Source organism: Capra hircus, chromosome 11 (assembly GCF_001704415.2).
Source record: "Capra hircus breed San Clemente chromosome 11, ASM170441v1, whole genome shotgun sequence".
Classification (NCBI taxonomy): Eukaryota; Metazoa; Chordata; class Mammalia; order Artiodactyla; family Bovidae; genus Capra; species Capra hircus.
The window spans coordinates 10,273,922-10,287,866 of NC_030818.1; the positions used below are offsets into that span (position 1 = coordinate 10,273,922).

At 40.4% G+C, this 13,945-nt stretch overlaps 1 protein-coding gene across 2 annotated transcripts in view; it reads right to left on the reverse strand.

Moving 5' to 3' along the window:
* MTHFD2 (methylenetetrahydrofolate dehydrogenase (NADP+ dependent) 2, methenyltetrahydrofolate cyclohydrolase) overlaps positions 603-13,945 on the reverse strand; it is a 31,020-nt gene continuing 17,677 nt past the window's right edge. The window contains exons 3-8 of one of the 2 annotated variants that reach the window (XM_018055019.1): positions 6,468-6,590; positions 5,899-6,051; positions 5,376-5,483; positions 4,452-4,544; positions 3,937-4,062; positions 603-1,846 (exon numbers count right to left, since the gene is read on the reverse strand). In XM_018055019.1, coding sequence (XP_017910508.1) covers positions 1,683-1,846; positions 3,937-4,062; positions 4,452-4,544; positions 5,376-5,483; positions 5,899-6,051; positions 6,468-6,590 — 767 coding nt within the window. In that variant the 3' untranslated portion in view covers positions 603-1,682. The remainder of the gene's footprint in view (positions 1,847-3,936; positions 4,063-4,451; positions 4,545-5,375; positions 5,484-5,898; positions 6,052-6,467; positions 6,591-13,945) is intronic. The other variant, XM_018055020.1, reaches the window with a different exon arrangement.

Below are 13,945 nucleotides of genomic sequence, written 5' to 3' on the forward strand. Positions count from 1 at the left end.
TACAAAAACATCTCTAGAACTATCACCCCTCTTCATCTCCAGAAAACTGTCAAAAGCATAAAGGCAGCAAAGGAACAAGCAGGGGAGAAGGGCGGCTTTGCATTGCTCTCCTTCCTCTCGCTGCCTCGAGCAGCCTGGAGTGGGAGCTGCTCCTGCCTTTATGAAAGCCAACTACTCAGCCCTGAGCAGAACACACAGGACCTATCCGAGCCGCAAATATGCCTGCCAGGCAAATACTTTCTGATCTGTGCAATCAAACTAATGTCTTAAACACACACACACTGGAAAAAAATCTGTATATATAATGTGGAGGAGGGGGAGATTTGGCAAAACATCAAGAAGTCCTGCGTACATTGAACATATGGTTTAAAATACTCAGAACAAGACTAACCACTGAAATGAATCTTACAGAGGAAACTTCTGGCTTGGGATGTACAATTAAAAGGACTAGGCTGGTTTCTCCATAGCTCTTTACACCAATTTGTTAAAGGCATAGGATTAGATGTTACCAAATACAGGAATATTTAAATTGATTACATCCAATGAGAAAAATTAGGTCACAAGAAGACAGTAGAGGAAAGATGAAGTATTTCAGAAACTCATTCCATATCAGTCAGAAGTGTTTTATTTAAAAAATCAAAATGATGCAAAAAAAGTCCCTTAATAAAGTCTGATTAAATTCAGTATTAACTCTCATTATCAAAAATTGATCAAGGAAAGCCAACAGGTGCAGCCGAGAAAAGCTGGCAGCTGTTGACAGTTCTTTGGTGGAAAAGTAAGTTGCATACTTATACATAGCTGCCCTAATGATTATCAAGCCCAAGTTATGTTTTCCAAAAATAGGTTTCAAGATACACTAAAGAAACCATACAGACACCTCTAACAGTATAAAATTTGACAATGAAGTTTGAGGATATAGGAAAACTCAAATATGACAACACACACGAGTAATTTATAAAACAAGCCTTTCAATCCTAGGAAAGTAAAATGGGGAGATCCCAAGCGCTAATGAACATAAAACAAGGGCTAACAGCAAATGGGAAAAACCCAACCATTTTCCCAATGACTGAGTCACAAAATGATAGCTTAGGAGACTATTAACATGCAGTTTTCCTTCTGTTTATCATCAACACATATATAAATTAGGGTAAAGTTTTTTCTACTCAATTACCATCATTTCTTTCTTTTTTAACTTTTCCCTAATTTTCTCTAGCAACATTTTTCCTTTGGTTTGACCAGTTGAACTCAAAAGGTTTGGAACCTAAAGTGAGTATCAACTCATTATTGGAATAGCACTTGGGAAATGTAATCACAGAAAAGACAAGTTTGGGCAGCATTGGTGGTATAATGGTGAGCACAGCTGCCTTTCTAAAGAAGACAGATTTCAACTGAAGCGGACTGACGGAGTTAAGCAGCCATTCTCAGTGTGACAGGGTTCTCCCTGTTCATCTCTAGGGTAATGTTTCTCTTGGTTGGATCGCATGACCCAGCACGATAGTGGCATGCTCCCTGGTAGGTTACTGCAGAGCTATGTGTGCAAACACACACTCATTTAAGCTTACAATAAATACGAAGTATTGTTTAAAGCCATGTAAGTAAAGAAAAAATATTGCATTTCTATTGACCTGGTTTTCCTCTTGAACTGGCTTGGAGTCCTGTTCATGACACAGAAGACACAATAGTTAATTACTTGCTGCTCCAAGTTCCTTAGACTTCAGTACTTCCCGTTCTTCGAGCCTCAGCACTTTTTTTGCAGCAATAATGGTATTCTTCATCAGCATTGCCACAGTCATGGGACCAACACCCCCAGGGACTGGAGTGATGTAACCTGCTTTCTTCTTGACTCCTACACAGAGATCAGACAGGCAAACTCTTTAATTATGGCAAAGGAACTCTAAGGACTTTAACATATCATGGAAGAAGCATTCAAACAAAAAGCCATAATATACACAAGCATCTCAATAAACCTCAAACTCATTAAAAAAAATCACATCTACAATACCCAAGAACAAGGGCTTTTGAACATATTAACAAAGTAACACACATTTAGGGATTTCCCAGGCGAGCCAGCAGCTGGGACTCTGAGCTTCCACTGCAGGGGGTACAGGTTTGATACCTGGTCAGGGAACTAAGGGCTTTCCCGGTGGCTCAGTGGGAAAGAATCTGCCTGCAATGCAGGCAACACAGAAGTCTTGGGTTCAATCTCTGGGTCAGAAGATCCCCTGGAGGATGAAACAGCAACCCACTCTGGTGTTCCTGCCAGGAAAATCCCATGGAGAGAGGAGACTGGTGGGCTATAGTTTATGGGGTTGCAAAGAGTCAGACACGACTAAGCAACTGAGCGCTCACAGGGAACGAAGATCCCACATGCTGTGCAATGTGGCCAAAAGAAAACCAATAATAGAAAAACATGCATATAATAAGCAGAGTTGTTCAGTGAATATACTTAAATAACCAGCCACACTTTTCCTCCATATTCAGTTCAGTCAGTTTAGTCGCTCAGTCGTGTCCGACTCTTTGCGATGCCATGAATCGCAGCACACCAGGCCTCCCTGTCCATCACCAACTCCCGGGAGTTCACTCAGACTCACATCCATCGAGTCAGTGATGCCATCCAGCCATCTCATCCTCTGTCTTCCCCTTCCCCTCCTGCCCCTAATCCCTCCCAGCATCAAAGTCTTTTCCAATAAGTCAACTCTTCGCATGAGGTGGCCAAAGTACTGGAGTTTCAGCTTTAGCATCATTCCTTCCAAAGAAATCCCAGGGCTGATCTCCTTCAGAATGGACTGGTTGGATCTCCTTGCAGTCCAAGGGACTCTCAAGAGTCTTCTCCAACACCATAGTTCAAAAGCATCAATTCTTCAACGCTCAGCCTTCTTCACAGTCCAACTCTCACATCCATACATGACCACAGGAAAAACCATAGCCTTGACTAGACGGACCTTAGTCGGAAAAGTAATGTCTCTGCTTTTGAATATGCTATCTAGGTTGGTCATAACTTTTCTTCCAAGGAGTAAGCGTCTTTTAATTTCATGGCTGCAGTCACCATCTGCAGTGATTTTGGAGCCCCAAAAAATAAAGTCTGACACTGTTTCCTCTCCATCTATTTCTCATGGAGTGATGGGACCAGATGCCATGATCTTCATTATATTAAATCAATTTAAAAAGAAACATCTCAGTAGTTAACTGTATGGAAGTGTAACTATAATAATAATAAGGATTACTTCAATTAAAACCTGCTTACAATATTTTCTTAATTTTATTCTATTTATTTAACTATACTGTTTGCCCAAAGCACCAAGCAAAGTAATTTTCTGAAAAGTAAAAAGATTTTTTAAAATCCTATCTAAAGGGAAAAATTACTTAGATACCTAGGCTTGGGTCTGACTGCTTGAGAATAGAAAGCTAGAAATAGAATTATCAGCATAAAATTCAGATAAATTCAGACCTGAAAGGAGAAATCTATCAGTGAATTCTAAAATTTTAGTAATATGGCTTTTTCCTGGACTTTTAATATTGCAAGTCTGGATCTCTCCTCTCAATAGGAAAATGAGAAGTGTGTAATACTTTTTAGGAGACTCAATGGTTTAGAAAAATCACTTCATTAAATTTTCAGACTTATTAAAAGTCTTGTTTTCTTAATAGAATAACCCTAAAGAGAAGAAAGAAATTTCCTGAAAACTGTTTTGTTCTCCATAATTTGATGATACAAACACCTAAAATTCTAGAATGACTAAAATTTTTTAAAAGATTTCTCTTAATTATCATGGAAAGCATGATAATAAATGGTAATAATGATAATAATAATGGTAAAAATGATAATAAACGGTAATAATCAAGGTAATATAAGTTTAAAAGCTAAAGAAAAAGTAAATAGTCTGCCCTGATTGTCCAATAAAAGTAGTATTTATTGATTTTTATATTTTAAAAAGTTACCTTCAAAATCCACATCTCCAACCAACTTGGGTTTAGCAGTTGTGGGATCTTGAATCCTATTTATTCCCACATCAATGACAGCTGCTCCTTCCTTGATCATATCTGCTGTGATCAGATTTGGAATACCTAAAAGAGGAGATAGGAATGATCAATTTAGTACTGAAAAGAATATTCCACCTGTAAGATTCTTATCAATTTCAAGATACCTGCAAGAATGAATTAGCTTGTTTTATAAAAACTCATAAAAAATATTAACCAGGGAAACAATTAAACTTCATATAGTGAACAGAAATATTTTGAGGCTGTAGAAATAACATTTATCCATCAAATATATAATGGAATGCCAGAAATCAGTATTCCAACCACAACTCTCATCTTTGTAAGCAGCTTTGACATTATGGTCAAACCTAGGGGAATATGAAATAAAACGACAGGGCAGCAGGCAAATTCGAAGATAAGAGGTCCACCTTCATCCTCTGAGCAAGGTACTTCCATGTCCTCCCTGGTGCTCTTACCTGCAGCAGAGATCACAATATCTGCAAGAGCCGTATGTTTCTTTAGCTCCTCCTTAGGAGTGTATCGATGAGATATTGTGACAGTGGCATCACCTATGAGTTAAAAAACAGATGTCTTGATTTCTGAATCAAAGGTAGGAATGGATTAGATCTCAGTTAGGCAAACCATGCCAGAAATCCAAGACCTCTGAAAAAATAGTGGACAAATCTTACACCATATTTTCTGGGCAGCCAATTGTCATTAAAAAACAACAGCAACAACTAATACTCAATTTCTTGTAACTCTTACCTGTTGGTCCTAGCTCTACCCTTCGGAGTCCTATATCATTAGATTTATTCCTTATCCTTCTTAACAGTCTTTCTGAACAAAATGTCACTAGAATTACTCAAGGATTTTTCTTAAAAGTGTGCTGAAAGATATGTGGAAATATTTCATTCTGATATATTTTATCTCTCATATAATCATGTATGGTCATATTATGATAATCATATAACTTTGATTTGAGAGTTTTTCTCAAATTAACAGAATTTGACAGGATGATGACACATCACAGTCATATGAAGTTAATCCTTTGCAATGGTCTAAGATCTTTTTTTCCTGTCAAATGGCACAGATCAGGATACTAATTTTGAATAAGTTATACTTCTTAACTCCAACTGTCAAAGCCATAACTGAAAATTCTAATTGTCTATAACCATGCTTACACTCAAAACTCAAATTTCTGAGACATATCTATTTCTGAACTAGTTCCATACTAGTGAATATAAATTAACTCATCTTCTTCCACAAAGATTACTCCCAAAGTACCTATTAACAAAATTATAACAAAGACAAATAAAGCTTAACAAACACTTCCAAGCATCCACAGGGCAGTCTCTCTCACAAGGGAGAGGAGGACACCCTCCTGAGAGCAATATTCTTACCTCCAGGCCGTTCATGTGCCCCATCTGTGTGCAGTAACATTGCAATGGGCATTCCAACATTTTTTGACCTTCCGGCCACAACCACATTCTTTCCTAGGGTTGGAATGCCTATGAAAAATAAATATATTTGCGTTTCACATAGTGCCAGATTATCTTAGAGCACCTAAGAAAAAGGAAGACTGACACCTTAAGATGTGACTCTAATTGTGATAATGAAGGAAATCACCAGCTTATTGACTCTTCAGTCAACTGAACCATCACTTGCTACCCATAGTGAAAGCTGAAAGGGAACATAAGCTGCAAAATGTTATATGAATGTGCACTATCAACACTATCAAAACTTAAGTTTCCTTCAGAGTTTTCTGGATCAAGCAGCAAAAACAGTTGTAGGTAATTGCTAAGGGAGTTAGGCTCTGGGGAGTAGGACTAGATGATCTGAGGTGGGGGTTTCCACTGTTTGTTCCGTAGGAATGTTTACCATTTCGTTAGTATGTTTTGATGATACTGAGATGGATATACCTACCAGTTCGCTTAATTATTTCCCACACTCCCCATGGAGTAGCTGGTAACATGGAACACTGGTCCAAACACATTCGCCCTACATTAATTACATGAAAGCCATCGACGTCTTTGTCTGGAGAAACGGCATTGCAGACCTTTCTCTCATCAATGTGCTCTGAAAAAGAAATCAGAGCAGTGGTCAACTCACCGCTACATAGTTAGCACTGCTTGACTCCAGCTTACCCGGTTTGTGGTAAAAACCCATTCCCCGTCTAGAACTCACCCCGCAACTTATTCATCTGTGCGTTGGGAACACACAGCAAGCAAAGCCAAATGCCAAGACCAAACCAGTGTCCTCTTGTCCTCCCCAAACTGCTTCCCTCCACTGTCCTGTGTATTAAGATCTCAATACCAAGTCAGGGAGTAATTGGTATTCTGAGTAGGTCGGTCCCATATCTAACAACATACTCACTCTCTTGAGTTTACCTCCCCTTTCTTTAAGACAAATACACATGAGGAGCCAATTGTATAAACTAAACAAGCCTCTCCGCGCCTCAGAAATCATTTTAAATAGTGCTATATAAATCTCACCTGGAAGAGGCAGCTGAACAAGGAGGCCGTCTACATTATTATCATTATTTAGTTTATTGATTAAATTCAACAGTTCTTCCTCTGAAATTGAAGCTGGTTTCACAATGGTCTCACTGTTAATTCCTATAAGAAATTTTCAATGTTAAAAAAAAATAGATTATGGAAGATGGCGGAGTAGAACACGCAGTTCGCGTATCCTCACGGTGTGTCAGAAGTGCGTCGGAGAAGTTCTTATGGAGCGCATGCTGGACACTGGTGGAGGGCCTTGGACACCTAGGGGGATGGGAGGAGTCCCAGCGCAATCTTTTTTTCAGGAAGGAAAAAAATTTTTTTTGCTTTTCTGTTTAGCGCCCTTCCCAGGTAGGGTGTGGGAAGGAAGTGGAGAGCAGTGGAGGCAGGATAGGACCGGCACCCCTGGGGGAAGCTGGGGGAGAGGAAACAACCCCACTCAGGGAAGCATGCTCACAGTGGGGGGTCAGCAGGGAAAGGCAAGGAGCTTAGGGGGACCTCAGGATGGGAGGGGAATGCAGCAGCCAGTGTCGGGGTGGGGCAGGATGGAGTGAAGCCTGGGCATGCGGTCCGTGCTGCAGCCCTTCGCACCCCAGTCTGTGTGTCTCATGGTGGGGAGGAGGGCTGGGTGCTGCAGAGTGGGATTCGGGGAGTGGATCCAGGGAGGGGACAGCAGTTGGGGATGGCCTGGGGTGTTGGTGGGGGCAGGGTCTTGGGCCACACTGGGACCAAGGCACCACTGTTGAGTGGCACATGAAGGGTGGGGCCACCACTGCAGAACCTTTCCTGGCCCGCCAACCCAGCTTCCTCGGGCGGTGATGGGAGCACACGCCTGCCCAGCAGCCTTGGCTGGGTGAGGTATGGCAGGCTCCCTGACCCCTCAAGCACAGTCTCCCAGTCTGCTCAGGCCCTGGCAAGCCTGCTGGGGTTCCAGGCTGAGCCCCACCTCCACCAAGGCCTCTTCTGGCTGCTGGGGTCCCAGTGGACCCAAACACCACCCCTGCTCAAAGCCTCCGTGAGTCATGGGTCCAGGCAGGCAGAGGGCTGCCCCCTCCAAGGCTTCTTCCAGTTGCTCCAGCCCCTGCGGACATGCCCACGGAAGCCTATGCTCCAGTCAGCCTGTGCTGACACGTGTGCTCTGGGCCAGCTTCAAGAGCAGACCCTGGTGGAAGGAGCACACACCGAGCTTTTATTTTAGTTTGTTTTTTTAATTTATTTTTTCTTTTCTGTTTAGCTTTCAGTTTCAGTTTAGTCACTCCCTACTGTCCGACACTTTGTGACCCCATGGATTTCAGCACACCAGGCTTCCCTGTCCATCACCAACTCCCGGAGCTTGCTCAAACTCATGTCCGTCGAGTTGGTGATGCCATCCAACCATCTCATCCTCTGTCGTCCCCTTCTCCTCCCACCTTCAATCTTTCCCAGCATCAGGGTCTTTTCCAATGAGCCAGTTCTTCACATCAGGTGGCCAAAGTATTGGAGTTTCAGCTTCAGCATCAGTCCTTCCAATGAATATTCAGGACTGATTTCCTTTAGGATGGACTGGTTGGATCTCCTTGCAGTCCAAGGGACTCTTTAAGAGGCTGCTCCAACACCACAGTTCAAAAGCATCAATTCTTCGGCATTCAGCTTTCTTTATAGTCCAACTCTCACATCCAATACATGACCACTGGAACAACCATAGCTTTGACTAGATGGACCTTTGTGGGCAAAGTAATGTCTCTGCTTTTTAATATGCCATCTAGGTTGATCATAGCCTTTCTTCCAAGGAGCAAGTGTCTTTTAATTTCATGGCTGCAGTCACCATCTGCAGTGATTTGGGGACCCAAAAATATAAAGTCTGTTACTGTTTCCATTGTTTCCCCATCTGTTTGCCATGAAGTGATGGGACCAGGGGCCATGATCTTAGTTTAGGTTTGTTTTTATCATCAGTTTTGGTTTGGGGGTTCTCCTGTTTGTCTTTTTGTTTTTTTGCTCTCCTTGTTTTTTTCTTTTTTGTTGTTGCTGTTGTTTGTTTATTGGTTTGTTTTCTGGTTACTTGGATTTGTTTTTATTACTTGTTGAGGGTTGTGTGTGTCTGTTTTCTTTTTTTGTATATTTGTTCCAGTTTTGTTATTATCCACCTTGGGCTTTGCTTGTCTGGTTTTTTTCCTTTTTCTGCCACACCACACAGCTTGTGGGGTCATGGTCCCCAGGCGGTGGGTCAGAAGCTCCTGTAGGGGGAGCTTCAAGTTCAGGCTTCTGGACCACCAGAGATCTCCAGAGAATACTAGTTGGCATGAGCTCTGCAGAGGTCCTCATTCAGCACCAAGACCCAGTTCCACCCAACTGCCCACAAGCAACAGTGCTGGATGCCTCAGGCCAAACAGCCACCAAGAGAAACACAGCCCTCTTCATCAACAGAAATGAGACAACAGAGAAATATGTTACAGATGAAGGAGCAAGGTAAACACCTACAAACCAAGTAAATGAGAAAATAGAATCTACCTGAAAAAGAATTCAGAGAAATAATAGGAAAATGATCCAAAATATTGGAAATAAAATGGAGGCATGGACAGCCTGGATGGGAGGGGGGTTTGGGGAGAATGGATACATGTATATGTATGGCTGAGTCCCTTCACTGTTCACCTGAAACTATCACAGCATTGTTAATCAGCTATACAGCGATACAAAATGTTTTTGGTGTTAAAAAATTAAATTAAATTAAAAATTTTAAAATGGAGGCCTGGATTGAGACAATACAAGAAATGTTTACAAAGGACCTAGAAGAACTAAAGAGAAAACAAACAGTGATGAATAACACAATAACTAAAATGAAAAATACAGCAGAAGGTATCAATAGCAGAATAACTGAAGCAGAAGAATGGAAAAGTGAGTTGGAAGAGGGAATGGTGGAAATAACTACTGAGGAGCAGCATAAAGAATGAAAAGAAATGGGGACAGTCTCAGAGATCGCTGGGACAACTTTAAATACAACAACATTCAAATTATAAGGGTCCCAGAAGAAGAGAAAGAGAAAGGGTTTGAAAAAAAATTTGAAGAGATTACAGTCAAAAACTTCCCTAACATGGGAAAGGAAATAGCTACCCAAGTTCAGGAAGCACATAGAATCCCATACAGGATAAACCCAGGGAGGAAGCACACTGCGACACATATTAATTGACCTAATGAAAATTAAATTCAAAGAAAAAACAGTCAAAGCAGCAAGGAGAAAACAACAAATAACATACAAGGGTATCCCCTAAAGTTATCAGCTGATCTTTCAGCAGAAATTCTACAGGCCAGAAGGGAGAGGCAGGATATATTTAAAGTGATGAAAAAGAAAAACCTACAACCAAGACTACTCTACCCAGCAAGGATATCATTCAGGTTCAGTGAAGAAGTCAAAAGCTTTACAGACAAGCAAAAGCTAAGTGAATGCAGCACCATCGATCCAGCTTTACTGTTAATGCTAAATGACCTCTACGTGAGAAACTTAAGAGAAGAAAAAGACTTACAAAAACAAACCCAATGGGCTTCCCAGTTCAGTGGTTAAGAACCTGCCTTGAAATACAAGGGACACGGGTTTGATCCCTGGTCCGGGAAGATCCCACATGCCATGGGGTAACTCAGCCCATGCACCACAACCACTGAAGCCCACAAACCCTAGAGCCCGTGTTTTGCAATGAGAGAAACCATTGCAATGAGACACCCACGCACAGCAAGAGAGTAGGCCCCACGCACCACAGCTAAAGAAAGCCTGAACATAGCAATGAGGACCCAGCATACCCAAAATAAATAAAACCCCAAACAATTAAGAAAATGGTCACAGAAACATACATATTGATAATTATCTTAAATGTAAATGGATTAAATGTTCCAACCAAAAGATACAGACTGACTGAATGTATACAAAAATAAGACTCATTTATATGCCAAAGAATACTCAAACTATCCCACAGTTGCACTCACCTCACACGCTAGCAAAGTAATGCTCAAAATTCTCCAAGCCAGGCTTCAACAGTACATGAACTGTGAACTTCCAGATGTTCACACTGGTTTAGAAAAGGCAGAGGAACCAGAAATCAAATTGCCAACATCCGCTGGAGCATCGAAAAAGCAAGAGAGTTCCAAAAAAAAACATCTACTTCTGTCTTATTGACTACGCCAAAGCCTTTGACTGTGTGGCTCACAACAAACTGTGCAAAATTCTTAAAGAGATGGGAATACTAGACCACTTGACCTGCCTCTTGAGAAATCTGTATGCAGGTTAAGAAGCAACAGTTAGAACTGCACATGGAACAATAGACTGGTTCTAAATTGGGAAAGGAGTACATCAAGGCTGTATATTATCACCCTGCTTCTTTAACTTATATGCAGAGTACATCATGAGAAATGATGGGCTGGATGAAGCACAAGCTAGAATCAAGATTCCTGGGAAAAATATCAATAACCTCAGATATGCAGATGACACCACCCTCATGGCAGAAACTGAAGAAGAACTAAAGAGCCTCTTGATGAAAGTGAAAGAGGAGAGTGAAAAGTTGGCTTAAAACTCAACATTCAGAAAATGAAGATCATGGCATATGGTCCCATCATTTCATGGCAAATAGATGGGGAAACAATGGAAACAGTGACAGATTTTATTTTTCTGGGCTCCAAAATCACTTCAGTGGTGACTGCGGCCATGAAATTAAAAGACGCTTGCTCCTTGGAAAAAAAGTTATGACCAACCTAGACAGCATATTCAAAAGCAGAGACATTACTTTGCCCACAAAGGTCCATCTAGTCAAAGCTATGGTTGTTCCAGTGGTCACGTATGGATGTGAGAGTTAGACTATAAAGAAAGCTGAGTGCCAAAGAACTGATGCTTTAAACTGTGGTGTTGGAGCAGACTCTTCAAGAGTCCCTTGGACTGCAAGGAGATCCAACCAGTCCATCCTAAAGGAAATCAGTCCTGAACATTCATTGGAAGGACTGATGCTGAAACTCCAATACTTTGGCCACCTGATGCGAAGAACTGACTCATTGGAAAAGACCCTGATGCTGGGAAAGACTGAAGGTAGAAGGAGAAGGGGACAACAGAGGATGAGATGGTTGGATGGCATCACTGACTCAACGAACATGAGTTTGAGTAAACTCTGGGAGTTCATGATGGACAGGGAGCCCTGGCGTGCTGTGATTCATGGGGTAACAAAGAGTTGGACACGACTGAGCGACTGAACTGAACTGAATATGCTATCCACAACAGACGCACTTCAGACCTAGGGACACATACAGATTGAAAGTGAGGGGGCGGAAAAAGATATCCCGTGCAAATGGAAATCAAAAGAAGGCTGGAGTTGCAATTATCATGTAAGACAAAAGAGACAAACAAGGACACTACATAATGATCAAGAGATCAATCCAAGAAGGTATAACAATTATAAATATCTATGGCCCCAACACAGGAGCACTTCAATACATAAGGCAAATGCTAACAGCCATACAAGGGGAAATTGACAGTAACACAATAATCATGGGGGACTTTAACATCTTATACCAATGGGCAGATCATCCAGACAGAAACTAATAAGGAAACACAACTTTAAATGACACATTAGGCCAGAGAGACTTGATATTAACAGGACATTCTATCCAAAAGCTGCAGAATACACTTTCTTCTCAAGTGCACATAGAACATTCTCCAGGATAGATCACATCTTGGGACACTGATCAAACCTCAATAAATTGAAGAAAATTTAAATGGCATCAAGAATCTTTTCTGACCACAATGCTATGAGATTAGAAATCAATTACAGAAAAAAAAAAAAAAACTGTAAAAAATTCAAACAAATGGAAGATAAACAATATGCTACAAAATAACCAAGAGATCACTGAAGAAACCAAAGAGGAGATGAAAAAAGACATAGAAACAAATGACAATGAAAACGCAGTGACCCAAAACTTACGGGACGCAACAAAAGCAGTTCTAAGAGGGAAGTTTATAGCAATACCACCATACCTCAAGAAATAAGAAGAATCTCAAACAACCTAACTCACACCTACAGCAACTAGAGAAAGAAGAACAAACAAAACCCAAAGTTAGCAGAAGGAAATAAACCATAAAAATCACAGAAGCAATAAATGCAATAGAAATGAAGAAAACAAACGCAAATATCAATAAGACTAAAAGCTGGCTCTTTGAGAAGATAAACAAAATTGATAAACCTTTAGCTAGACTCAAAGGAAAAAAAGGTAGAGGACTCAAGTGAATAAAATTAGAAATGAGTAGGAAAAATTACAACTGATACCACATAAATACAAACAGTCATAAGAGACTACTACAAGCAGTATATGCCAATTAAATGGACAACTCAAAAGAAATGGACAAATTCTTAGAAAGGCACAACTCTCCAAGACCAAACCAGGAAGAAACAGAAAAATTAACAGACTAAGCACAAGTAATGAAATTGAAAATATGATTAAAAATCTTCCAATAAACAAAAGTCCAGGACCAGATGGCTTCACAGGTGAAATCTATCAAACACTTAGAGAAGTGTTTGATAACACCCATCCTTCTCAAACTCTTCCAAAATACTGCAGAAGAATAAAAACTGCCAAAATTATTCTATGAGGCCACCATCACCCTGATACCAAAACCAGACAAAGATATTACACAAAAAAGAAAATTACAGACCAATACCACTGATGAACATAGATCAAAATACCAGTAAACAATCCAATAACACATTAAAAGGATTATACATCATGAGCAAGTGGATTTTATCCCAGGCATGCAAGGATTCTTCAATATATACAAATCAATCAATGTGATACATCATATTAACAAATTGAAAGATAAAAATTATAATCGTCTCAACAGATGCAGAAAGGACTTTTGAAAGAACTTAACACGCATTTATGATAAACTCTCCAGAAAGTGGGCATGAAAGGAATTTAGCTCAACATAATAAAAGTCATATACAACAAACCCACAGCCAACATCTTTCTCATGGTGAAAAACTGAAAGCATTTCCTCTAAGATTGGAACAAGACTCAGATGTCCACTCTCGCTGCTATTATTTAACATAACTTTGGAAGATGCAGCCATGGCTATCAGAGAAGAAAAAGAAATAAAAGGAACACAACTGAAAGAAAAGTAAAACTGCCACTGTTTGCCGATGACGTGAATCTATACATAGAAAATCATAAACAGGTCACCAGAAAATTACTGGTACTAATCAATGAATTTGGTTAATTTGCAGGATATAAAAGTAATGCACCAAAATCTCTTGCTTTCCTATACACTAGTAAAAAGTTCATGCATCAAACCTGGACTAGTGATTCATTTCTTATATGATATTATACATGTTTCAGTGCCATTCTCCCAAATCATCCCACCCTCACCCTCTCCCACAGAGTCTAAAAGACTGTTCTATACATCTGTGTCTCTTTTGCTGTCTTGCATACAGGGTTATCGTTACCATCTTTCTAAATTCCATATATAT